This window comes from Octodon degus, unplaced genomic scaffold (genome assembly GCF_000260255.1).
Source record: "Octodon degus isolate 3935 unplaced genomic scaffold, OctDeg1.0 scaffold00210, whole genome shotgun sequence".
NCBI classification, from domain to species: domain Eukaryota; kingdom Metazoa; phylum Chordata; class Mammalia; order Rodentia; family Octodontidae; genus Octodon; species Octodon degus.
Window position 1 is genome coordinate 166,614 of NW_004524786.1, and position 26,087 is coordinate 192,700.

General features: G+C 39.8%; 2 protein-coding genes across 16 annotated transcripts in view; one reads left to right on the forward strand and one right to left on the reverse strand.

Moving 5' to 3' along the window:
- Positions 1–26,087, forward strand: part of Magi1 (membrane associated guanylate kinase, WW and PDZ domain containing 1) — a 660,109-nt gene that overhangs the window by 77,852 nt on the left and 556,170 nt on the right. The gene's annotated exons all lie outside the window — the stretch shown is intronic.
- Positions 22,842–23,822, reverse strand: LOC101573697 (high mobility group protein B3). The gene has a single exon (XM_004644782.2). It carries the CDS (start codon positions 23,766–23,768, stop codon positions 23,163–23,165), a length of 606 nt encoding a protein of 201 aa, XP_004644839.1. The 5' UTR covers positions 23,769–23,822; the 3' UTR covers positions 22,842–23,162.

Here is a 26,087-nt window from a genome sequence, read left to right on the forward strand (position 1 = left end):
AGAAGGAGCAGCAGAAATAGGTCACAGCTAGCACACACAGACATGGTTAAGCTTGCTAAATGCTTCTGGCTTTTCAGAATTCAGAGTGGAACTATGAGTGAAGCTCTGGCAGAGAGTAAGTTTGAAAGGATCAGGCTAGAAGGTAGCTAGAAATAAAGATTTCCTTTTGGGATGGAAACTCTCCTAGCATTTGTTTCTTTAATTTTCAGTTCAAATTTTTTTCTTGGAATTATTTTATATTAATGCACAGATTGCCATTATCTTCTGAAAATATCTTAAATAAGGAAGACTATGGCAGGTAGATACCCCAAGGTTTGTGGTAGTCAGGGAAGGGCTTGAACTCAGGAGAGTTAATTTTAGTGCACGACTCAGTTTATTAATTTTAGTCCACAACTCAGTGAGTGGCATTTGGTTACAGATGACAAAATGGAGAGAGATCAGTGCAAGACTTTTGGTGATTCAAAAAATATTTTTTAGCTGGGTGTGGTTGTGGGAGGCGGATGGAGGAGAATTGCTGTAAGTTGAAGGCCAGTCTGGGTTACATAGCAAATTTACAGCTAGCTTGAACTACATAGTGAGCCTTTTCTCAAAACCAAAAATAAAGAAAAATGTAAAAAAGCCATTTTCTAATTCATATGTGAATAATAAGGCATTCTAGAAAAATGTTTCCTTCTATTTTATGCCTTATATAAAATGAAATACTAATAAAGACTAGAAATGGCAGGGCCATTTTGTGGTTTTAGCTCTATCATTTAGGTGTAGATTGTATTCCAGAAAGAGATGTGATTTCAGAGATTTGTTTTCTGGGCACAGACTGATGTGTTTGCTGAGCCACTCCTGAGTTTTTTGAATGAAAATGAGTGTTGTTATAACTTGGAAGTTGGCAGCAAGAACATTTCAGTCATTTTTGGGTCAGGAAAAAAAATCCAAGTTGACATTTCTTGTGGAGGATTACTGTTTCTTTTTTTATAGATAATGTCCTTTTTATCCTTGTAACATAATATGAATAATTTTATACTTTTTTGTTTTTTGTAACTGCAAAACCCTACTTGTGGTACTGTGTTAATTCATCACTGTCAGAGCTTGACTTTGGGCTTGAGAAGATTTGATTATGATCTTGCCTCTTGGTATTTATACCCTGTGCATTTTGTTTCTGCACTGTACCATGGTTATTGTGTGTGGCCAAGAGTGATAATGTGTCATTTCCAACAGTAGGTGCAAAAATTCTACTTTTTATGCTAGGCATCCTTTCTGTTTCCTTCTCTTTTGGGTTCTACACTCTGGGGAAATCCATGTCATCAGCAATATTTTGGAGAGATCTATGCAATTGCTTGGGTGAGCTTAGAAGAGTGTCCTACAGAGTGAGCTGGAGTATCCTCTGGAGTTAACACTGACTGCAAAAGTGGGGGAGATCTTGAGCCAGCATTACTCAGCTGAGCCACCGCTGGATTCCTGACCAACAGCAATGGTCAGATAATAAATTTTTATTTTAAGCAAATAAGATTGGTGTCATTTGTTGCATAGCAATGGATGACTGTTACAAACTATAACATAAAGTTGGCTCATTTACCTGCCTATCTATGCCACCATCCCTCCTCCCAGCCTCCATGCTTTCAGCCAGTATTTGAGGCTTTGCAGTGTCTCTGCAGCATCAGCTGTTGGTGAGAATGCTAAGAGGAGTACTGTAATGTTCTGAAGGAGGGAAATGGCTTATTTCAAGCATTCTACCATACTCGAATTCTACTGTATCACTTTCCTCGGATTACATTTGAAGTTTGTTTTTTTTTGGGGGGGGGTGGTGGAACTGGGGATTGAACTCAGACCCTTACACTTGTCAGGCAAGTGCATATTGTACTGAGCTATCTCCCTGGCCCTTATGGAATTACACAATTGTGCCACCACCACACCCAGCCATGACTACAGATTATTGACCAAGGTTAATGATGTCACTCATGTAACCTTGCTCCCTTTGGGTCAGTATTACCTAAATGACTATACTTGCAGTCTTACTTGTTGACATACATTGTACTCACCTCATGATTTTGCTCTATAAAACTTCTTTGGAAGGGTGGGATCATTGGCAACTCATTTGGGACCCTCCTATCTCCAGGAGCTATCTATTCCCCATTCCCATTCCTGTTCTTCTTTTTTTTTTTTTTTTTTTTAAATTTTTTTTAAACATTTATTTATTTAGTGTGGGGGGGGGCCAGCTCAGCCCACCAGGGGGCGGGGCTGGCTGGCATGTGGTGCTGGGGGATTGAACCACGGTCCCTGTGCTTTGCCAAGCTTGTTCCAAGTAGGTGCTTTAGACCACTGAGCCATCTCACCAGCCCCTCCCATTCCTGTTCTATAAATTTTCCTGCTCTTAACTTTCATTGTAGCTGGGTGTACTAGTGCATGCCTATAATCTTAGAACTTGAAAGCTGAGGTGGGAGTGATACAGGGACCCTCCAAATGACACAGGGAGAAAAACTGATCTCCTAACCCAAAAGGTACCTGGGACAACTTAGTGTTCTCTAAAACCGAAGAATGAATTTCAGGAACAAATGGAGGTCATGAACAGAATATATTTATTGAGGGAAAGAAAGCTCCTGTCCGAGAGAGGGATAGGAGGGGGATACCGAGCCAGTAGTTCCCAAATTTGAAGTTTAGAAGTAAAAAATAATTAAGGAAAGTTTTTAATTTTGTATGCTTTTGTTTATTCTTTATGTAAATCGGAGCAGGGAATGATCAGTACCCAATTAAGCCATCTTTGATTTGCACTACAGAAATGAATTTTAGATGAACTTAATGCAAAATATGGTTCATGGCATTCATATTTATAAATTGTATCATGTTTTAAGTGCACTGTTTGTCTTCATTGTTTATATTTTCCCAGTTATGTGAATTGTTTTAAAAGTTCTTTTTTTTTTTTTTTGCAGAACCAGGGATTGAACTCAGGCCCTTGCGCTTGCCAGGGAAGCTCTTATTCCATTGAGCCATCTCCCCAGTCCCCTGAGTTGTTTTAAAAGTGAAAACAGTTCTAAGAAAGAAGTCAGGGGCCGGGGAGATGGCTCAGTGGAATAAGTGCTTCTCTGGCAAGTGCAAGGGCCCGAGTTCAATCCCCGGTTCTGCAAAAAAAAAAAAAAAAAGAAAGAAAGAAATCAGTGAGGGGCTGGGGAGATAGCTCAGTAGAATAAGTACTTGCCTGGCAAGCACAAGGGCCTGAGTTCAGTCCCTGGTTCTGCCAAAAAAAGGAGAAAGATATCAAGATGAGTCAAATGAGTTATAAACGCTAATTTAGATGGAGTGTTTTCTATATGCCAAAGTCTGTGCTAAACAATGCACATTTCTTTTATTTATTCTACCAAAATATTATAATTATTATCTATTTTATGGATAATGAAATCAAGAATTAGAATAGTTAATTGGAATGAAGTTCATAAATCCTTAAGTTTTGGAGACAGATTTCATCAGCTTTTGGCTGCTCTGTTTTACATGTGTATAAACCTGTACACTTTGACTAAGCAGGCGCTTTCGACCATTGAGCCACCTTGCCAGCCCTAAGTCTGTACACTTCCACCTGGGAACACAGCACTGTCCTTTGGGAGCTTGACCAGGAGAAAGTCACTCGCACTGCTTTCTTTATCCTAAACAGAGCCCTTAAAATGTGGTTTGGACATGTTTGTGTCTATGTGCCGTGGGACCTGTGACAGTCAGGACCTTAAATGTGCTATTGGTCAACTCTGCATCTCTGAGGAAATTTTCATGTTACCTTTACAAAGCAGCTACAGATAGGAAAAGTTAGGGACAAATACATTATGGGCTTATGAAAATTTTATTACATGAAAAAAATTTTGTCACTGGAGATTGAACCCAGGGATTTCACACTGAGTCCTTTTCAAGGTTTTATTTTGACATGGTCTCACTGAGTTTGCCCAGGCTGGGCTTGAACTTGCAGTCCTTTGCCTAAGCCTGTAGAGTAGTGGAGATTATACGTGTCTACAGCTGTCTCAGGCTACCATATTACATTTGATCATGTCAAAGGAGAGGTCTGAGACAAGTGAGTCAGTGTCTGGGGTGGGGACGAACAAGATGTCTTTATTTTTAAGTCTTTACAGAAGTGTGTCTGGCATGGATGGAGGTGTATGTGAAGTCATTCAGAGAACGTGACTTGAATTAACAGGCTTCAATATGAACAGCACTCCCTGTAGATCTGTAACCTTTTCAGGTAGCCTGAAGTCTTTTGAGGTTTTTTCCATTATAAATAATAATAAATGATTTTTGTTTTTGAGGATTGACTGTATACTTATAGATGCTTAATAAGTTGACCATTAATAATTGAAAACATGGTTATATTTTCCCATCTGTTGTTCTTTACATCATATCATTATTGTGAGCCTCTCTCACCAGATCGCAGTCCTTCAGAGAAATCATAATGGTTTTAGTGGGAACATGTAAGATTTTGTGAATTGAAATTGTATATGAAAGAAGGAAAAAATAATTTTAGCCAAGTAAAGATCATATAATGCCTGCAGCCAAGAGAGGGTTACCTAGTTGAGCTGAAGTTAAAAGGAATCTTAAGTGTCCATATATAAACTGAAGAAGCAAATGCATATTCCACAAGTATTGTGTGTTTGGCAGTGGAATGTGCCTACCTCAGAAAATGGCTAGAATCTCCAAGGTATCATCAGTTAATCAGCAAGTTTCTTCTTTTTGTGATTTTCTGCTCCTTTTCAACAACAGCTAATAATTTAACTGAGATAGAAAATTATTAGCTGTTGTTGAAAAGCTATATCTTGTTGTTGAAAAGCTTACTTATCTTGTGTTTTTTGTTTTTGGGCAGAATCGGGGATTGAACTCAGGCCCTTTCACTTGCCAGGGAAGTGCTTATTCTACTGAGCCATCTCCCTGGCCCCTTGTTTTTTTTTTTTTTTTTTTTTTTCACTACTGGGGATCAAACCTAGGGCCTTCACACTGAGCTACAGGTATTTTCTTTTTTTTTAAATTTTTATACGGGACCTCACCAAGTTGCCCAGAATGGGGTTGAAATTGCAGTCCTCTATGAGCTTCCCAGAGTTCTGGAATTATACAGGTGTGCCACCGTGCCTGTTCGCTTTTAAAGTGGTAAAATATATCTGACTGGAAATTAACATTTCACATGTTTTCAATGTATAGTTTAACATGATAGTAATTACGTTCATATTTTTGTAAAACCATGATCACCTTCCAACTCCAGTTTTTCTCTTTCTTAAAAGGAAGATGTTCCCTTACCACTCACTCCCCATTTCTCTCTGCCTATAGACCTGGGAACCACAATTCAGCTATTGTGGGTGCCTCATATAAATGGAATCACAATATTGTTTTCCACGTGAAGTTGCCTTATGTCGTTTAGCTTGTCATCAATGTCTGGCCACATTGCAACATGCACTAGAATTTTCTTTTTCGTAGTACTGAGTGTTCTTCCATCAACGTATGCATCTCACTTTGTTTATCCTGTTTTTTGATCATTGAACATTTTAGTTTATTTCCATTCCCAATTCTTTGTCATTGAGTTTCCATTTTTATATCTTGGAACCATCTCACTTGATTTAATGGTCTTTTATCTCCCTAGGCCCTGAATCTAACTATATCTATTCATTTATTAAACAAATACATGTTAAATGTGTACTCTATACCAGCAGTTGTGTGAAAGAGCCCAAATTCTTGTGGTTCTTATGCTTGTGCCACCTTAGTTAGTGGCCAGTAGTTTCCTATGCCTGTTTATTTTACTTTTTTTTTTTTTTTAGCAGAATATATTTATTGGGGGAAAGAAAGCTCCTGTCCGAGAGAGGGACAGGAGGGGTCCCCTGAGCGGGTAGTCCCCCTCTTATGCCTGTTTAATTCTAATTAAAGCACAATAAACAAAATGAATTTCTCGGTCACCCAGTAGGGTGCATTTCAGTTGTTTAGTAGCTATTTGTGGGGAGTATCTACACATTATTGGACAATTGTACATAGAATTAGAACACTTGGCACAGATTTAGAACATTTTCATCATTCCAAAAAGTTCTGTTGGACAGTGCATACTTAAAGGGCATGGGAAAACCCATATAACTGTGGAAAATAAGACCCCTCTCTTTAAACTACATGCCTGCCAAGGATGCAGCCTATAAGGGCTAATTGCTAACTCTCTATTCATTGAAGATTGAGCCATAAGCCAGCCTAGCAGAGTGCTTTCCTGGCTCAGGAAGGCAGATGGAACATGCAGCTGAACTCCTTTAAGTCAGTGGCAGTTTTACACCTCAGGGGCATTTGTGTTTTAGGCTTTTTGTTGTCACAACTGAGATGAGGGTGCGTGGAGGCCAGGGATGTTGATACACATCCCACAGTGTACAGTGCAGCCTTTCATGCCAACAGAGATCAGCAGCCCAAATGCCAGTAATTCCAAGCTTGGGAAGAGCTCCTCTTCAGCAATAAATATATATAGACCATGTATTGTGTATTGTGAACATATACACTGTATTGTATATGCACGTACATAGTGTGCTTTCCAAATATTTTAAACATGGAATCTATATATTTATTTTGCTCCTTGCTTTTTTCACTTAATATTTACACTTTATTTTAGAGCTCTTTCTCTCATTTTTTATTTTTTTATTTTTAGCAGAACTGGGTATTGAACTCAGGCCCTTGCACTTGCCAGGCAAGCACTTATTCAACTGAGCTGTCTCCCTGGCTCTTGGGCTTTCTCTAGCCCAAGAGCTCTTTTTCCATTAACACTAAGATTGGGCTAGGGAAATGGTTCAGAGGAATAAGCGCTTCCCTGGCAAGTGCAAGGGCCTGAGTTCAATCTCCGGTTCCACCAAAAAAAAAAAAAAAGAAGCAATCAATATCTATCTCTTCTCACACTGTACATATGTCAGAACTCATGATAGGATTGTTTGCATCATGAAACACTAAGATTGACTGCATTCTTTTTAGTGACTTGGAGTTCACCCTGAGTCAGTGTTCCATATTTAGTACATTTGATTCCCTGGTTGAGTGTTACAGTTCTTTCCATCAGCATTTTTTTCTGTGCTTTATTTATTTTTTAAGAGACTTCAAAATATTAAGAAAAATTAGAAATGATACAATATTTATTTAACAACATAATAGGAATTTGATAATGGTTGTATTGCATGTTATCTTCAAATTAATTCTTTAGGTTACCAGATGTAAACCTGTAAAATGGGTAAAAAAAAAAAAAAGTTATAAGAAATTAAAAAGAGGTTGCTGGAAAATAGCAGTTTCATTTTATGTCTAAGGTAGGTGATATTTAGACAGTGATGTTAAGCTTATAGTTATAGGATAACAATAAACTTATTTATTTTTATAGGATAAAAATAAAAAGTGGTGTCCCAAATTTTCTGATCAAGGAGATTATGGGGCCACAGAGGAAAGTGATCGATGATGTATATAGTGAGTCTAATGAGAGTCACCTGGAGAGAAACATTCTCACAGGCTTTCACAGAGAGCAAAGTGGTCAAGCAATGGCCGTGACTCATCCAGATGGCTGACACTGCCAGAAGATCCACAAGGTGCTGTACATCGTTCCAGGTAAATCCTGAGGGTATTTGACTGACCTTGTCAGACAGCAAAAGTTGCATTTTTAGTTATATAAGTCTTGCTTTAACTTGGTCTTAACCATCTGGCAAAAAAGTGTAACCATGAGGTATAAAAAGTAAAGCTATATTAATATGCTGAGCTGTAAAAGGCTTAATTCAGTAACTTCAGACAATTGCCAGTTGTGCTGGTAACTCACTACTATTATGGACTCCTGGAGTATATTGGGTTATTTTGCTGAATTCAGGTAGCTGCAGTATTTGGACTGGTGTCAAGTATGAAAAGGTCCTTTCAAGACTTCCCCAGATACAGCTTCTCTAACAGTGAAACACCATATCTGACAAAACAAAACAAAAAAGGGGGATTTAAATAAAGGACCATTTTGTAGTGAACACACACACACACACACACACACACACACATTAGGATAGATACACAGCTACTTTCTCTTAGTTCAATGAAAAGAAAGGTTTGCACTAATAGTGTTTAGACAAGATTTGATGTCTGCATCTTGTCCTCTGAATAACTACTGTGAAGACAACATGCAGTGTATCCATTATTATAACTGTCTCACTAACCTGTTTTTTGAAACTGTTTCATTGCTATTTTGTCTTTTTCTCATTAAAATGAATTTAAAAAAAAAAAAGTTTAGATGTTCACCTACCAGATGATGCGATTAAAATGTGTGCATATTATGGGAAAAAAGAAATTAAAACTAAAAACTAAAAATTAAAAATTAAAAACAATAAAATAGAAATAAATAAAAAGTAAAAACCCACCCATTTTGTTTTTACAAATAGTCCTACGATGAGTAGTGTGTCCTTGCATCTTGGTCCTTGTGCACAAGTAACCATATTTATATTTAACAGGGAATAAGAAAAAAAAATTAAAAACAATATAGAATTTTAAAACAAGATGATAGGAGATTGATGACTTTTATGTTGTCATCTTAAAAAATCATAATATTTATAAAATAAAATCCTAACAGTGGACTTTGCAGCTTTCATATTCTGATTACATATTGCCAAGTTGTTCCTTTGAAAAGATGTAACTCTTCTGCTTTTGCTAATTGTACTTGGACATGCCTACAAATTGAATTCTTTTTTTCTTACCATCTTTTCTGCCCTGTTTCTCTTGTCAGCTTCTCCTCCTGTCCCTGGACTCAGTCTGGACTCATATGTTCAGTTTAAGGGCTATCTTAGCATAGTCTGCGGAACACTGATCGCAGAAGAGTTAGGAAGACACAAGCTAATTTCTGAATTTCCCTTTGGCAGGGTTGTGTGGTGCCACAAGGCGTAGCCTCCTTCTCCCTTTCGATTTCTGGCTCAGCCTCATCTGCCTAAAACACCCTACTCATTTTTTTTCTCTTTCCATTCCCTAGAAGGCTTTTAAGAACTGGTACTCATCTGTAGTGCCTGAGAAGTTGCAGTCTGTAAGCTTGACTTGGGTGCTTGCCAGTACTTAAAGATAGGCATGGTTGGACCCTGCATTCCTTGCCATTTTAGAAAAGGTAATATCTGTTTCCATGTAGTGGTAGGAAATGGGTTCCAGTTGTCTGCCTTTGCCTGGCATTTCCATTAGCACTTTGAGTAGGGAGAGGGTTTCTCTCATTTACCTGGCAGAGGACCCAGTTTTACAGCTCATTTGTTTCTTTTTCCCAGCTTTGCACTCTATTTGGGGTAACCCGTAATTTGATTCTGTGCCTACACAGTTTAACTAGGGCACTTTGCAGGTGGAAGCTGACATGGGAATGTCCTTTTGCTTTGACATCATTGGCATTCTGTCTCTTCGGTGCTCTTCCAGTTCTGAGAAGGCAATGCTATTCTGTTTTGTTTTGTTTTTTTTTTCTCTCTTCCTAATGTTTTATTATAAAACTTTTTTCTGTATTTAGGGCAGAGTCTACAGAATCTCATTGCATAGATCATACTCATTGTGATTTTCCTGTTTTCAGCCTCCCACATGTTGGGATTACAGGTGTGTGCCACCATGCCCAATCTCAAAATGCCATCTCTGCGCTCCGGGCGGGTGGGGCCAGCACGACCCACCAGGGATCAAACCCCAGCCACTGTGCTTTGCCTAAGCAGTGCTTTAGTCCGCTGAGCCATCAGGCTGGACCTAAAAAGTTTAAGTATACAGCTACGTTGAAAGATTTTTAAAAGGCTGTATGTCCACTGCTTATAGTGTGCCACTGACACCCTAAAATGCTTGTTTTACAGCCATCTTTTGGGCGCCTTCCCCTCATGGCTCTTTAGAGGTAACACAGTTCACAGTTCATTAGCAGTGTGTGCTGTCCTGCCAGCTTGCCAGAGTTTGAATTCTGGCTTGCTTGATGCTAACCCAGTGAGGGTGTTGACCTTTCTGTGCCTTAGTGTTGTCATCTACAGAATGGAAAGAAGTGTGGCAACGTCACAGGGTTTGGTGAGATTAAATGAATCTGTATATGTACAGCATGTAGAGCACAGGCTTCTACACAAGATGTTGGTTATTTAGTACATGCCAGTTACTAAATTTAAATTGATATTAGTTTCATAGATTAAGAAAAACATTAGTAGCTTTTATGTATTTTAGGGAAAAGCTACTGTAAGCCTGGTACTGTGCCAGACATTTTATGTGAGTTGCCTCAGTCAATCCTCAAAGCAATCCTAGGATGATGATTCTTATTTGCAGATGAGCAAACTGATGCCTAGTAATTGGCAACAATGTGTTTTAATCACAAATCTGTCTTACTTCATCGGTCATACATCATTGGTCTTAATCTCTACTTTTTGCTCTTTTTCTTCTAGTCACAGATGCAGAAACTCAGGATTTAGTAAGATGACAGGAATGTCTATGGTTGAAAAAAATCTTTATCTGAATTCTGAGATTAAGGAGGAGCTCTTTAGTGCTTTATGCCAATGGTATGACCTTGAGCTCTTGAAAGTCAGTCTTCAGAAGAGAGAATGCTTTGTTTGCTGTTTCTTGTATTTTGAGAATACTTACTCTCCTGTGCATTTCCAATTCAGAGTCTTTCTGATGTAGGGGCAGGCCTGCCTGAAGAGGAATTGTCTTGGGATGTTTTGCACTGCCATCATTTGTCTACTGTTTAACATCTGTGGTGCTAGAAAACTACTCCTAGTCTGTTGTGGAAAGGTTAGAAAACAGAAATAAATGTGTCTCCTGACTCCATTGTATATGTGGACATTTTGAGGAGAAGCCACATTCCAGCTGGTTATATTCAGGTAGAGTTTGGGTTGTGATCCTGTTGTATCTCTGAGATGTATAACATGGAAAGCAAGTTATATATGCATATGTCTATGTTTTAGGGAGACTGAAACAGACTCTCTAGGTTTTGTCTTCTCACTTGATGAGTTCCTGCTTCCATTCAGTCTTTCCTTCTTTTCCCATTAGTCATTTCTCAGTTCTGAGGTTACCTGAAAGAATATTACAGCCTTTAAGCCCCCCTAACAAATCTCTCTCTAATTGAGAGACCGTAGTTTTCAGTGGAATTGTTTGCCTTCATTGTGTTTTCTTTTACATGCACATTATTTTATGGTAGTTGGTTCTGTATGTCTGTTTACAGAAATATAATTTTCTCCTTAAAAATTTCCATGTTAAATACATCTTCCTATATAAAAAGATTTTTTTTTTTTAATGGCTGAGGTTTGGGCTGGGTACAAAACTCAATGAGTATTTGCCTAGCATGTACAAGACCCCTAGTATAATTTCTCAGCACTACAAAAATCAAAACAAAACAAAGGGCATAGGGAGAATAGTAGAACTTGAACTTTATGTGGCATGAGCATGGGATGCAAATGACAGTTTTCCTAAAAATCTTGAACTAAGTGATCTGCAGAGTCTGTATGTCTGGTTTCCTTTGACAGTGGGTGTGCTGGGCAGAACATTTACCAAATCCTTTTCTATAGTTGCTACTGTTTCAGAGGTTGTTAGCAGAAAATCATGTATACTCTACACCTGTTTCTTGGCTGAGAAAAATGTATGTGGTGGGTTTTAGCCTCTTTGGAACGTTTTAGTGGAAGGGTAATTATGCCTCAGGGCTTTGGCCAAGCATGCTCAAGTCCTCATGTGAAGCAGTCCTTGGTATTATCATCAGACCTAGAAATGAGTTGGATATAGATGGTTTCCAAGAGCATTTCTTATTCAAAAATCTTTTTCTTTCTGGTGTGGCTTGGATATTTAGGATATTGGTTCTTTTGTCTGGAAATGTGGAGGTATTTTCACAAGGCAGAGGAACGTCAAGAAGGGGTACCCCAGGTTGGAGTATAGCTCTGTGGCAGAGCACTTACTAATAGGAGAGTGGCCCAGAGTTTGATCCCCAGCACCACAAACAAACAAACAAACCCCAAAACATTAGAACAAAGCAAGCTCCTCACCCCACCAGAATATTGAGCTGTGTATGTAAGTGTAGGTTCATAATCCCAGTAACTCTGGAGGCTGAGTTCAGGCCATTGCTTTATCCTAGCGATTCAAGACGAGCTGGGTATTACAAGAAGACATCCATGTGCAAAGGGTAATGGATGAGTACCATCAGAGATTTTTCTGAAAGTGAATCCTAGACAGGCCTGAAGAGATGCACACATAGCAGTTCTGTTCAGGAGGTAAAGATGTGCAGCAGCTTATGGAATGTGTTTGAGTAAAGCAAGAACTAACAACTCAAAGTCGGGAAGGGAGGGAAGTGAGGGAAGGGCAAGATTTCAACCAGAGAAAGGGAATCGGACACGTCCTGATGAGAATTTCTTGATAATTCAAGAGAATAAGGGTAGGGATTGGTTGTTTTGTTTCAATTTGGTTTTAGTGTATAAATGTAAAGCCATCTCTGTAAGAAGAACTAGTGACCCTTTTTCATCCTCTGAGGGGCAGTCTGTTTCATTTACTTCCTGGCTTTAGGGATATGAGGCCCTGTTTGGGATGTCCTGGTAATGTCTTTTTTTTTTTTTTTTAATTTTATTTTTTAAATTTTATTTATTTATTTGTGTGTGTGTGTGTGTGTGTGTGTGTGTGTGTGTGGCCAGCTCAGCCCACCAGGGGGCAGGGCTGGCTGGCATGTGGTGCTGGAGGATCGAACCATGGTCCCTGTGCTTTGCTAAGCTTGTTCTAAGTAGGTGCCTTAGACCACTGAGCCATCTCACCAGCCCCATGTCCTGGTAATTTCACGTGAACTTTTTGCTCTCTAAAACTCTGATTTGCTGTCAGTATTCTTCCTATTGTTTAGGGCTATCGTTTCTCTCCAGTCCCAGTGATCTCTTGGTTCCTGCATGGACCTCTGACACTAAGGTGACAAAGGTTCACTGAGTCAGGGAAGGATACTGAAAGATAAGTAGGACCATTTCTGTACTCCAATTTTAATGTACGCATTAATATTATATGTGTTCTCAGTTTGCAGGATGGCACCTCGTAGTTTCCTTTCAGAGAAATAATAAGGCTTAATTTTACCAGTTAAAAAAAGGGGCTGAGGGTGTAGCTCAGTGGAAGAGTGTATGTTTTACATGTGTGAGGCCCTAGCTTCAGTTCCCCCAACATGCTAGTTGTGGGCACATCAGTAGAGGACTGGATTTGCAGAGTGGCTACATGCCAGGATCCAGGAAGCTCATGCCCTCCATGGAATCCTGGCTGAGCCACCAGATAGCCAGTGGTCTCCAACAACCTGGTTAAGCTTCAGGAGCTGCATTTGTCCAAAGTGAGAAACTGTTGATCTCAGTCAATTAATTTTATTAAATATCGATTGTATCCCTGGAACTGTGCTTAATCTTGAGATACATATGTATAAAATAGGCAAAGGTCTCTGCCCTTGTGGAATGTTTTTCCTCTCTTTTAGGATTGCTGTCAGATTTAAATAAAATAATGCCTATAAAGGGCTTGGCATAGGACTTTTAAAATTATAAAACAGTTATTATGGAAAAATTACAAGCTGTCCACTTTAGGCTAGACTGACATTATTTTACCAACATAACTCTTGTTTTATTTCATTACTGGGCATTGAACCCAGGGCTTTGCAGTTGTCAAGCAAGTACTTCACAACTGCACTATATCCCTAGTCCTACTAACATAACTCTAACATTATTTTAAAGTCAGTTTCTTTCTTTCTTTCTTTCTTTCTTTCTTTCTTTCTTTCTTTCTTTCTTTCTTTGCATTTAGTACAGGATCTACAGGGTCTCACTACATAGATTGGATTTGTAATGATCCTCCAGTTTTCAGCCTCCCAAGCACTGGGATTGCAGGCATGTGCCATCATGCCCAATCTAAATTGGTCTTTTGAAACATGTAAAATGTTATGAATGGATGTGGGTCTGTGATACCAGTTCAGCTCCTGACTGTATTGCCTAGGAAGATCTCTGTTCTCCATAGAGTATGTTTGTAAGGTATGAACTGAGTGCTAGACCTTCTTTATGATACGTGTATCTTCAAAGGGCTCCATTTTAATACTGTTTCCCAAGAGCAGTACAGCATGTACTCAGAGGAATTTCTGTGTTATAGCCAACTTTGTTGACTACACATGTTATTTTTTAGAAAATATTCTTTGATTTTATGTTGTTTTCTTAATTTATGAACAGAATCTTCATAAATTTGTTTGTCTTATTTCTAATGCTGCTCAGCAGGTGGAAATAACAGCCTGCAGGGGTATATAAGAATGCCACTCTTCCGCTCCAGTCTTTGGAAGCCTGGTGTCATGGAAGTTCAAAAGGCTGTTCTGGGACTTTATGTTAGCTTAACATATGAATGCACCCTAAATCACTTACCATCCATGTAGTCTGTCAGTATTTGGATATCTGCATGTCAAGCTGTCCTGTTCTCTGCACTGTCTATAGCATGAAGAAGATAGATGAGTCCTTGCCCACTGAGAGCTCATACATAGCATAGTGACAGGGTCCAGAAAGTCAGTGAAGATGACGTAGTGTTAGGAGACAAGGAAGAAGTGCTTGTTGTTGAGGACATTTAAACTCATTTCTTAGGATTATTATTTTTATTTTTTGTAATCACATAAGAGCAGTGATAGGGAAATTATCAGGAAGAAATGGGAGAGAGGTATTGAGAACCTCATCCCTGTACAGTTCTGCTTAATGAAAATATTCTGTATAGAATGGCACTTTGTTTCATGAATGCTTATGTTTGCAAATAATTAGGTGTGCAGACAGAAGCATTTGGCAAATTTTTGTTTGTGAACTCTTCATTGAGTGACACACACAAATGTGAATACCTTTTCAAGAACTGTGGAACGTATTAAGTTCTTGAATTGAGGTACCACTGTATTGTGTGGGCAGTGTGATCCATAATTCCAGTTTCAAACATTGGCATGAAGATTTCTGCCCTCTCTCATTGTACAATAAACTACTGTAATTATGGTTAGGTGCTTTTTCATCCCTTTGGAGTGCTTCCATAGGACCTACCTCGTTTTACTTTGGACCAGTCTCATGCCAGTCTTCTTGCAGTTGTTGATTCTCGTTAGTTAGAAACTACCATAAAGACAGATGTCTGCCTACCCCTCCCCCAGCTCTCTTTTTTAGAGATGTCAAAATCCTGGTGTGGAATTTGTGCAATGTGAACTATGACTTGGTTGTTGAGGCTGAGTGAGATGGCTGGAGATTTTCCCAGAAGAAGGCTAAAACAGAATTGTCTAGACATCACTTTCTTCTTATCTTGTCAGGCCTTTCTGAGAGTTTTCCCACATGGGGCTTAGAGGCTGAACTGGGTAAAATCTCATCTGGGATGAGTTTAGACCTCTCCCATAACGTACTGGGCTGTGGTTGTTGGTCTGAGAACAGAAAGACACTTGTCTCTATTACTGTTAGTATTAAAAAAGAATCTAACCCCTTGTTCATTAGGACTATTAAGCACCTATTCTGCACAGATGTTGTATTGTGCTCTGGGGAATCTGTAATGGGCAGAAAAGTGATATTGTTTGTGGTGAACCAGTATGGTAATTGTGCAGATTAGAGTGTGATGACAACTTGTGTAAAAGACCAATAGGAATGCAGTGGCATTCTCATGCAGCAGAAGATGGAGGGATCTGAGAAAGTAAGAAAAGGGGAAATGGAAGAGAATTTGAACGTGGTGAGCTTCAGGTAAGTTTGAAATATGTTTGAAATTTAACCAGATTAAAGGGTTCACAACTGAACCAAGGGTTCAGCTCTAGGGTTTATGCCTTTTGTAATTACCCTCAGAGATTTCTAGAGGGTTGGAAACCTTACTTTTACTGTGATAGTGATGAGATGCACTGGAGGAAAAAATGTATTTTTGCTCAGTAGGACCAGAGCATTGATTTGTTTTTTAAAGCTCTCATATATGAGCCGAATTACCCAGAACTGTCATTTTCTGAACAGTTGTTGGAAACAAATCTAGCCATGTGAGAAAGGACAATGAAGACCAGACAAACCACCTTTATCCTAAAGTCACTGCAGAGGATGGTCACTTTTCAGCCCGTTCTTTGGCTATTTTATGCCAGCATATTAGATGACTGCCTCTGCAGTAACCCTTGGGCCCAGGTGCCTAAGTCATTTCTTGAGGAGGGTTATCTCTCTATCTCTCTCTCTCTCTCTCTCTCTCTCTCTCTCTCGGGCGGAACTGAGGATTGAACTCAGGCCTTTTCACTTGTCAGGGAAGCGCTTATTCCACTGAGGCATCTCCCCAGCCCCCTGTTTATCTCTTTGATGTCACAATAAGCAGATCTTTAAATATAAGCAGGGTTTTTTTTTTTTTTTTTTCTTTAAACAATTTATTTAACTGAAATGGACTTAAGTTTGTTTCTGAAGTGACTTCCATTTATTTTGATACATCTTTTCCCCATGATGATTTACAGGATCTTCAAGCATAAGTACTTTATAAATATTTGAATTTTTGGGTATACACCTGCATAATAGCTCAGCAATATCTTTCAGCAAGAAAATACTGAAGAGTAAAGACTAGACACAATTACTGGGTACAGTGAAAATCTGCTGCAAATATTTCTGAGGCAAGAAGGCACCACATACCTGTTCAGCTAAGAAAACCACCCTTACAACACAGGATGATTTTACATAGGACCTAGAACACTTAAGCTGCCAATTAGGTACTGAATGGCAGAGCAACATCCCCAGCTTATTCCATGAAGTCTTAGGGAATGGGTTCCAGCAACTCAGGTTCTTCCTATTGGTCCTCACAAAGTGTGCTTCTTTGGGAGGGGCAGGCTGGCATTTCAGTTGAACCCAGGTACCTTTCTCTTTGGCTTCCTTCTTTTTCTGATTATTTTCCTTGACACGTTTCAGAAAGCTATCATGACTTTTTGAGTGTTTAATATGCTCGATACGCACATTAATCCTCTTGGCAAGTATCTTGCCCTTAACTTGCTTGTTTACAACAGTGCCAACAGCATGCTGGATAACGTAGAGTCTTTCCGTTTTGCCATGGTAACATTAGTGAGGCATTCCTTTTTGCTCAGTACCCATTCCCTTGATATCTACAATATCACCCTTTTTGTAGATTCCCATGTATGTAGCCAAAGGAACAGCCCCATGTTTTCTAAAAGGCCTGGAAAACATATACTGGGTTCTCCTCCTGTTGCCCTTTGTGTTAGTCATTTTGGCAAATTACTGGAAGATGGTGGTTCCGGCCGAAAGGTTATAAGCAGTTTAAAACACTGCTGAAAAAATATACTACTGAGCTGAAATTTGAAGGCAGTAACATTTCCTCCATTGGGTTTTTTCTGCATGTAAAGAATATTGAACTAGTTTTAGAAAGACATGTTTGTGCTTATATTTTGTCCTGTGCCAGTCTCAGAAACATGATTCTCAAAAGGTTTTATGAATGTCGTTCCTTGGTTTTTGGCTGAATCGTAGGGAAAAGGAAGTCCTGTAATACTTAGATCACAGTGGGTGAGTTCTCAGAAGTCAGCCTGCTGGGGTGAGCAGTTCCACCCTCCAGGACCTGGGAGCCCCCATGCCCAGAAGTGATGCCTCCCGACCTCATTTTCGCTGAAGAACTCTGCCTGTTTTGGAACTCTGTGTGAATGGGTTTACTCAGCATCATTTCTTTTGATAGTGGGTTTTATTTCCATCATTAATTTGGGAGTTGTCCATGTTGCATGCAGCCATAGTTCATTAATTTTGATGTCTGTATACTTCAGTAACATGTACATATGTACAGTTTCCTATGTGCTTTTTTGATGATGTTTATGTTGCTTTTAATTAAGGGCTACTATAAATAATGTTACTATGATGATGACCACGCATGTCTTTTGGTATACATGCAATATTATTTCTCTGTGGTGTGCCCCAGAGTTGTTGCGTAGTCATAAACTGTGCATTTATCTGATTCCAGTAAATGATTCCAAGCTGTATATTGAGGTGGTTAAGTTTACATTTCTTACCAGCAGTGTAGTTTCTAGTACTTAACATTGTTGCCACTGTTTGGTAGGAACAAATACAATTTTAGCTGTCTAAAATTATGGCTACTTTGAATTGGTGACTTCTATTGAAGAACTGAGGTTGAAGTTTGGACCTCAGAAACCCTGAGTAGGTTCAGTCTGCATCCCAGAAGGGCCACTTAATGATTGGGGTCTTAACTTTTGGGGGGGTGTTTTAGAGGAATCTTTTTATAACATCCAAATGCCACTGTCAAACTCTGTAAAACCTAGACAGTTTAACCTCTGCGAATTTGAGTCTCTTCCTCTGCAAAATGGGAGTCATTTAACATTCCTCAGTAAATATGGAAACTCCATCATCCTGCCAGAAGTCCTTAATTTTTGGATATAATCATTATAATACAAAGGTGATGAAGTCATCACGTGAAGGAAGAAGTGGCTGATTGTGACATTGTTTTGGAACACTCCCATCCATGCTTATTTTAGTTTATCTATTTTTAGGGGAAACAAAGTCATTTCAGCAAGAGCAGTAGGCGTCAAAAGCTGGCATGTCCTGTGTGAACTGCCTGGTGGGTTTGATGTTCGGATTTGTATGCTTTGCAGGATGGCCCATTTACTTTTCAGCAGCACTGTACACATGCCTCCATCCTGGATTGCTCTGCGAGATGCAGGGCAGCAGGGAGGAAATCATCTTCTGCTTGGGTTTTGATGCAGAGTGGTTTTATTTTTCCTCAGTCAACTCTCTACATCCTCCACTGAAAACAAAACACAGCCTACACCATGGGTAAATATTGTGACTGGCAGCCCCAGTGTTGCTGCTGCCGTTCTACCCTTGTCTGCAGTTGTTCAGTGATCAGAGGTGGCACCTTGAAAATTCAGTAGTGTAGTTCTTATGTTCGAAAGATAACTGAAGTGATTCCAGAATTGAAAATGTGACATAAGTAAGAACTGCAAGGCATTTTTTTGTTTTAAGACAGGGTCTCACTACGTAGTTTGGGCTGGCCTTGCGCTCACTTTTGTAGCCCCTAGGCTGGTCTCAAACTCGCAGAGATGCTCCTGGCTCTACCTCCCAAGTGCTGGGATTACAGGCATGCACCCGATTCCTGCAAGGCAATCTTATGATGAAAATAATGAGACATTTTACAGAGGAAAAGGTGGAACAGTCCTGTTCTTCCTCTTCCCGTTTCCAAGCTTTTCAGAGACACACAGGTATGCTGAAGATGAGAATGATGCCTCTGAGCCCAGTCCTGCTCTGCTCCCCTTTCCCTGTGGGGCAGTGTTCCTGGGAAAGCAGTCAGGGAGGGTCAGAGGGAGCATCCTGGAATCAGGGTGCAGTGACAGTTTGACCTGGCTGAATTTCATTTTTAATTATTGAAGGTTATTTTTGTCTATTTAAAGACTTACGTGTCTAGTTGTTTTTCACATTTTCTTCACATCTCCCTTCTTGCTCTTTCCACCCATCCCCCTGTCTTGTCTTTTTGTGTTTTCATTTTTCTAACTTATCTTTCGAAAAGTAAGTAAAGAGAAGCTACAGGAGAGGTTGAAATTTATGGTCTCTGAACTTGTACAACAAAAAGGGATTCCTCCATATATGTAGGCTTTTATAAACTGAATGATTTGAGGCAAGTTGCTTTTTTTTTATGTTGCAGGTTATTTCTCAGTGGAGACAATTATTACAGCAGTTGTTTTGTAAATCAGGTTAAAAATGAGAAACATTAGAGAGATGATCCCAGCACTCCAGAGGCAGGAGGATTGTGAGTTTAAGGCCAGCCTGGACTACCTAGTGAAACCCCATCTGAAACAAAATAAAACACCCCAAAGTAACAGTTGTGTGAATTGCAAAAATAATTACAACTGTCTTTGCCTCACAGTGACTCAGTGCTAACCTCTTCTGATCACTTGACATGTATCAGTTCTCTCATTCTGACAGCTGCTCTGTGTGTTAGGTACTCCCAGGTATAGGTGAGAAAACTGAAGCAGTGAGTGAGTGTTTAACCCAACTAACATGAATTAGTTAATAGGTGACAACCACGGCTGGGATTTGATAACTTTCACAGTTTGGCATTGATTCCTGTGTAATTTGAAGCAACAGACCCAAGATTCTGCACACCACAGTATGTGCAGCTTGCAAATTTTATGAGACACGATAGTATCTGTAGCTCTGTTTGGGTGAAAACTTGCCCACTTGACAAGAGCTGACCTTGCTGCCCAACTTAGGGAGTGGGCTTGCTTTTGGAGCAGCCCAATTCTAGCTGGCTTGCTGCCTAGGACCTGGCTTTCTTTCCCACAAAATAGTTTTCTGAGAAAAACTGTGGGAAACAAATGACTTCAGAGGGTTTTAGAAACAAAAATGCAGACTCTAACAAATTTCATCTGGCTCCGAAATGTTGTTATCCCAGATCCTGAAAATATTTTCTTATAGGATTATTCCCTCAAGGTTGTTAATCTGAGAATGATCCAGGCCTAATAGACCTGACTTTTTGCCCCTGGTATTAGAATCTTGTGTATTTGAGGGCTGGAATGTAGAGGTTGAAATAAAAATATTTCTCTGGAGGAAATGAAGAGTCATTTTATTTAATATTATAGCTACTATTAGGGCGCTGTCATTACAGAAAGGGAATGCCAGTTCACACAGCCAAGATGAAGCTTTTAAATTAGCCCAAGAGATCTTTCATGAAATAGCAGTAGGTTTTCAGTGCCACAAACATAGGTCGAGTTGTGTTTATCCTAAATATTTTTGCTGAAGTTAAATTTTTCCTAATAAACATTGTCTTTCTAGACTATTATTATTACAGCATTATCTGGTTTTGCTTTTGGTGCTATAGAGCAGCAGCAAGCTGAGATGCTTTTGCACTGAGTTTATTATCTGAGCAAGGCTATTCTGGCCCTGTAAGCCAGGCACAACAGAGACAAACCTCCATTTGTTTACTGGAGGGAGGAATGTGGCTGTATACCTGCCTCCCTGGTTACACCTGTAGGGCAGGTTGCTTGGCTGAAACCCCGCTGCTGGGTGCTGGCAACTGAATGTCAATAGTGACTGGACTCAGAGGACTGAGGTTTCTGTGTTCTCCTCTTGCAGTTTAAGCCTCAGCTATGTGTGTAATCTCAATTACACTGATGTGGTGAAGTTGAAACTTGGCTTATCATCCCAGCAAGATTCTTCTGGAGCATATTTTAGATAAGAATAGAAAATATGCTGTGCTTGCCATGAGCTGCACTTAGATACAGAAGAGCTTTATCTTTTGGTACAAAGAAAGATGTGGTTTAATTTGTCAACCTTCTGGTGTGTAGGGCAGAAGGTGTATGTAAAGAAAGCCTTTCTTACCTTACCTGGTTTCAGTTTTTCAGCAAGCAATGTGGAAGCAAGAACAATGCCAATGGTTATATTGGTTTATTTATAGTGAGTAGAATCTTAAGGTTCCATGTTCTTGTTTGTATTGCCTGTTACTTGGAAACATCAGACACTGTTGTCTCTGTTGGCATCCCTTAATCTTGGTCAAGGTGCATAATCTCTCTCTGAGATTCAATTGTCTCATTGGTAAAAGGGGATAATGTTAGTAGTACTCAACTCATAGTGTTGGGTTTGAAAGTTAATGTTTGCAGTATGCAGAATAGTACTTGGAGGGCCAGCAAGATAGCTCAGTGGACTGAGTACTTGCTTAGGCAAGCACAGGCATAGGAGTTCAATCCCGAGTACCACATGCCACACTGGGCCAGCCACTGAGTCTGGGTGTGGTAGCGCACACCTGTAGTCCCATCTTGGGAGAGGATGAAAACAGGAGGATCATTATGAGTCCGAGCTGTGGAGTGAGACCCTGTACCAAATACATTAAAAAAAAAAAAAAAAAAAAAAAAAAGTACTTGGCACATGGTGTTATAGAAGTGTTTGCAGATGAAAATGAACAATGGAAAATACTTTGCCTAATTAATTATTTAAAGCACAACTGATATTTTTGATGTCTTTCTGGTTGCTGAGTATTCATCTGAGTACAGAAAAAGTCACCATTATGTCCAAAGGATAGTTGTTATTTAGGATTTTTTTCTCTGCCCTTGCTGTTCTTCCTTTTCCCTTTACAAGGCAAAAGTATCAGAAAACAGTAAGTGCATATACTTCTCTATAAAACTGGTTTGGCCATGTTCAAAAACAGGAATTATGAGTCATGAATCACAAATTAATAGGAATGAGCCAAGGTAAAATGACATCCTAAGGATGTGGAGGTCACTGTCAGACTCACAAACTCATCAGATATCAAAACAGCTTTCTTAGCTTGTTCACAGGTTCCCAAGGGGTGTGAGAATAGAAGTTACTAGATCCATAAAGTTGGTAAAAAATCTACATTTTTGCTGACCCCTAAGTGGTATTAATGTGGGTGGTAACCCATGGTGATATATGAAATAATCATGACTTGGTCACTAATGGTAGTGTTAGATATTTTACTATCTTCTGGTCTCATTTATGCTTATCTAGAAATTATGCTAGTTATTTTTTTTTTTTTTTGAAAAACGTAATACTGTTTATTTAACTTGGAAAACATTTCAGCATTCTAAACATACAAAAAAATAACACAACATTGCAAATCGTGTTTAAGTACAGAAGCTTCTTGAACCTTCTCTGACTCTTTGCCAATGAAGAGTTCTATATCTTGAAAACAAATAGTTTAGCACTTAACTAAAAAACAAAACAGTAACGAATCCAAACACTTCTCATGCCAGCTGGCCCTCTCAGTCCCCAGCTAAGACAGGACAGCAGGACACTAGGTCACCATACACAGAAGCTGATGGACGCTGCCACAGCCACAGCAGCAACAGGTCGAAGGTCCCTTCTCAGTGGCATCTGCCCCCCCCCCCCCGCCTCAGTGCCAGGCAGGAAGCATCGAGGGCTCGCCTGGGTTGCTTTGCTTTTTACAAACTCTAGATATGTACAGTTGGTAACTCAGGATTTCTAGCCAATGACGTTACAGTTAACACCACCTTACAACTTAAAAAACGAACGCCAGGGACATCTCCAAATGCCTTTTCACAGCCACAGCAAAGTGCACAGAGCGAGGAGAACACAGGGTGCCTTTCAGTTTAAAAATGTTTGGAAATATGTACAGCTTTGATACAATTTCACAGCGTTCCGGACCCCCGTGGCCACGTTGAGCAACTACCGCCAACTTCCGGAGCATTTGAGAGACTACACGATCGCAATCCGGTTGGCATTTAACCTAAGAAACGGTCAGTCACGGCGCTCCCCTACTCTAAGGGATTCACAAGGAGACAAGTTTTTTTATTCATCCTCCTCCTCCTCTTCCTCCTCTTCTTCCTCCTCCTCCTCTTCTTCCTCTTCCTCTTCTACCTTTTTCCGGGCAACTTTAGCAGGACCCTTTGCACCATCGAACTTTCCTTTAGACTTATAGTCAGCCACGTCCTTCTCATACTTCTCCTTCAGCTTCGCCGCCTTGGTGATGTACGGCTGCTTTTCACTGTCACGTAAATTATTCCACATCTCGCCCAGCTTTTTAGCCACATCACCAATAGAGATACCAGGGTTGGTGGATTTGATCTTGGGGCGGAATTCAGAACAAAACAGGAAAAATCCAGACGGTGGTCTTTTGGGAGCGTTGGGGTCCTTTTTCTTCTTGCCTCCCTTCGCGGGTCCATAATCTTTCATCTCTCGGTCATAGCGAACTTTATCTGCCTTGGCCATTTCATCAAACTTCGACTTCTCTTTCCCAGACATTGTCTTCCACCTCTCTGAGCACTTCTTGGAAAATTCTGCAAAATTGACAGGGACCTCTGGGTTCTTCTTCTTATGCTCCTCTCTGCAGGTCTGCACAAAGAAGGCGTATGCAGACATCTTGCCCTTTGGTTTCTTGGGGTCCCCCTTAGCCATCCTGACTGTATTGTTCGCGAGTCTGGGCAGCGCAGGGCACGACGCGAAGCTCAGGCTCCCAGCCTCGCCTATGCTAGTTATTAGACACATCATGATTTAGGGTTCTTTAATGCCTTAACAAAAAGCACTTAGCTTTTCTTTTCTTTTTATATATATATAGTACAGAGTCTGCAGGGTCTCACTACATAGATAGGACTCCTAGTGATTCTCCTGTTTTCAGCCTCCCAAGCGCTGGGATTATAGGTGCGCACCACCACACCCAGTCTCAATCTCAGTCTCAGCATGCTGTAGGATTGGGGCCAGCAAGGCATGCAGGGGATCGAACTCCCAGCCCCTGCGCTCTGCCTGAGCAGTGGGCTTCTCATTCTTTAGCAGCTCCAGTGTCCCAAACTTCCTAGTCCTGCTGACCCTCAGCAACAGGGGTGGAAACAGGAGGACAGTTTCTAGTTGGCTTTAAAAGAAACTTCTGAATTCTGTTATCTTTACAAATAACATCAAATAATTTTTCAGTATATTCTAGTATTCTTTTTATAAAATGAAAGAAGCATCTGTGATCGATTAAGGAAGGTGGTTAAGGCTTGGTTCTTGGGATTATGTTTCTTTCTTTTAGTTTTTTTAATCTTATGCTTTAAGTTGAAACATTCTTAGACGTTTATGGGGGAGCATTCTTTTCCAGCAGGTCATTTGCTCATCTTTTGAGGAGTCTATCCTGTGCAGGTGAATGATATGGCATCTGTGCATATGTTCTGTTTGGACTATACCCTCCTCTTCCCCCCAGCCTTTGCTTCTTGGGTTGTTGTGCTTTCCCCTTACTTTGCTGCATTTCTATAGTTAAGTTGTTTTTACTTGAATGATTCATGTTTAGGGGAAAAAGAAAACACTCTTAAAATTTGTTTTAACTCATCCTGCAAATAAAAATAATAAAGAAAAAAAAGAAATATAATGTGAACAACATAAAATTTTAAATATTCTAGTAGCTAGTTTAAAAAGAGTTTTAAGGAAGAGGTGAAGTTAATTTGAATAATATATTGCATTCACATAAGTGTATATAAGATAGCAGTTTAGCAGGTTGGTGTATTAAAATTATTTATGAGATGTTTGACTTTTCTTCCATGTGGAAGGTTTGAGTCAGGTGTGGCTTTATACTTAGAATCCGTCTTGATTTAGATGCAACAGTTTCACTGATATTCTCACATCTAACAAATTTCTGCGCCAAACATGGATTCAAGTGATTCTAAACACAGTGAGAAGTTTTGCATTAACTACAATCAGTGATTTAAATTCAAATGAATGAAGATAAAATAAAAATGTAAAATACTGTTCCTCAGTCATACATCAAGTCCCCAGGGACTGCACAGGGCTACTGGTTACCTGGTTGGGCTTTGCTTCTCCAGTCAAATTGGACACAAAACTGTCCCCAGGAGAGCAGAGTGCTGCACAGGGTTGGAACATTGTCTGAGATATAGCATGTCCTCTTCCTTACTTTGATGTGTTTAGTGAAGCAAGTATCTATTTGAGTTCTCTCCTTTAAGGCCTTTCCTGTATTCTCCCTGTCCCTGAGCAGGCTTTGACCCATTGGTGATATTGGTGATGACCACAGTACTCAGCTGCCTTGGGGGTTTGGGTTGACCTTGGGAAGCATTTCCATTTTTAAAAAAAATATTTTATTTGTGTGTGTGTGTGTGTGTGTGTGTGGCCAGCTCAGCCCACCAGGGGGCGGGGCTGGCTGGCATGTGGTGCTGGGGGATTGAACCGCGGTCCCTGTGCTTTGCTAAGCTTGTTCTAAGTAGGTGCTTTAGACCACTGAGCCATCTCACCAGCCCTAGCATTTCCATTTAAGTGATTTTTTTTTTTTTTGGTGGAACCAGGGATTGAACTCAGACCCTTGCGCTTGCCAGGGAAGCGCTTATTCCACTGAGCCATTTCCCCGGCCCCCTAAGTGATGGCTTTTGTAGATCAGTTGCATTTGTTTTTGTGGTACCGGGGATTGAAATCAGGACCTTGTGCTTGCCAGGCAAGTGCTTATTCTCCCCAGCCCTGTAGATCAGTTGTAGGTATAGAATTTTATAATTATCGTTTGAAGTGGCTGAGGAGGGTTATAGAAATTCTTGGAAAGCTTTTGTTTTTCCTTGAGCAATCTTTGGTATAATTATGGACATTGATTATATGGGGGCTTTTAGACTTTTTTTTTTTTTTTTTTTTTTTTTTTAAATAGTGTCTTCCAGAAACCTTGATCTGCTAGACAAAATCTAACCTTTTTATTAATCTTCACCTAATGGCTTACATCAGACTTTCTTTTACTATCATTCAAGAGCATGC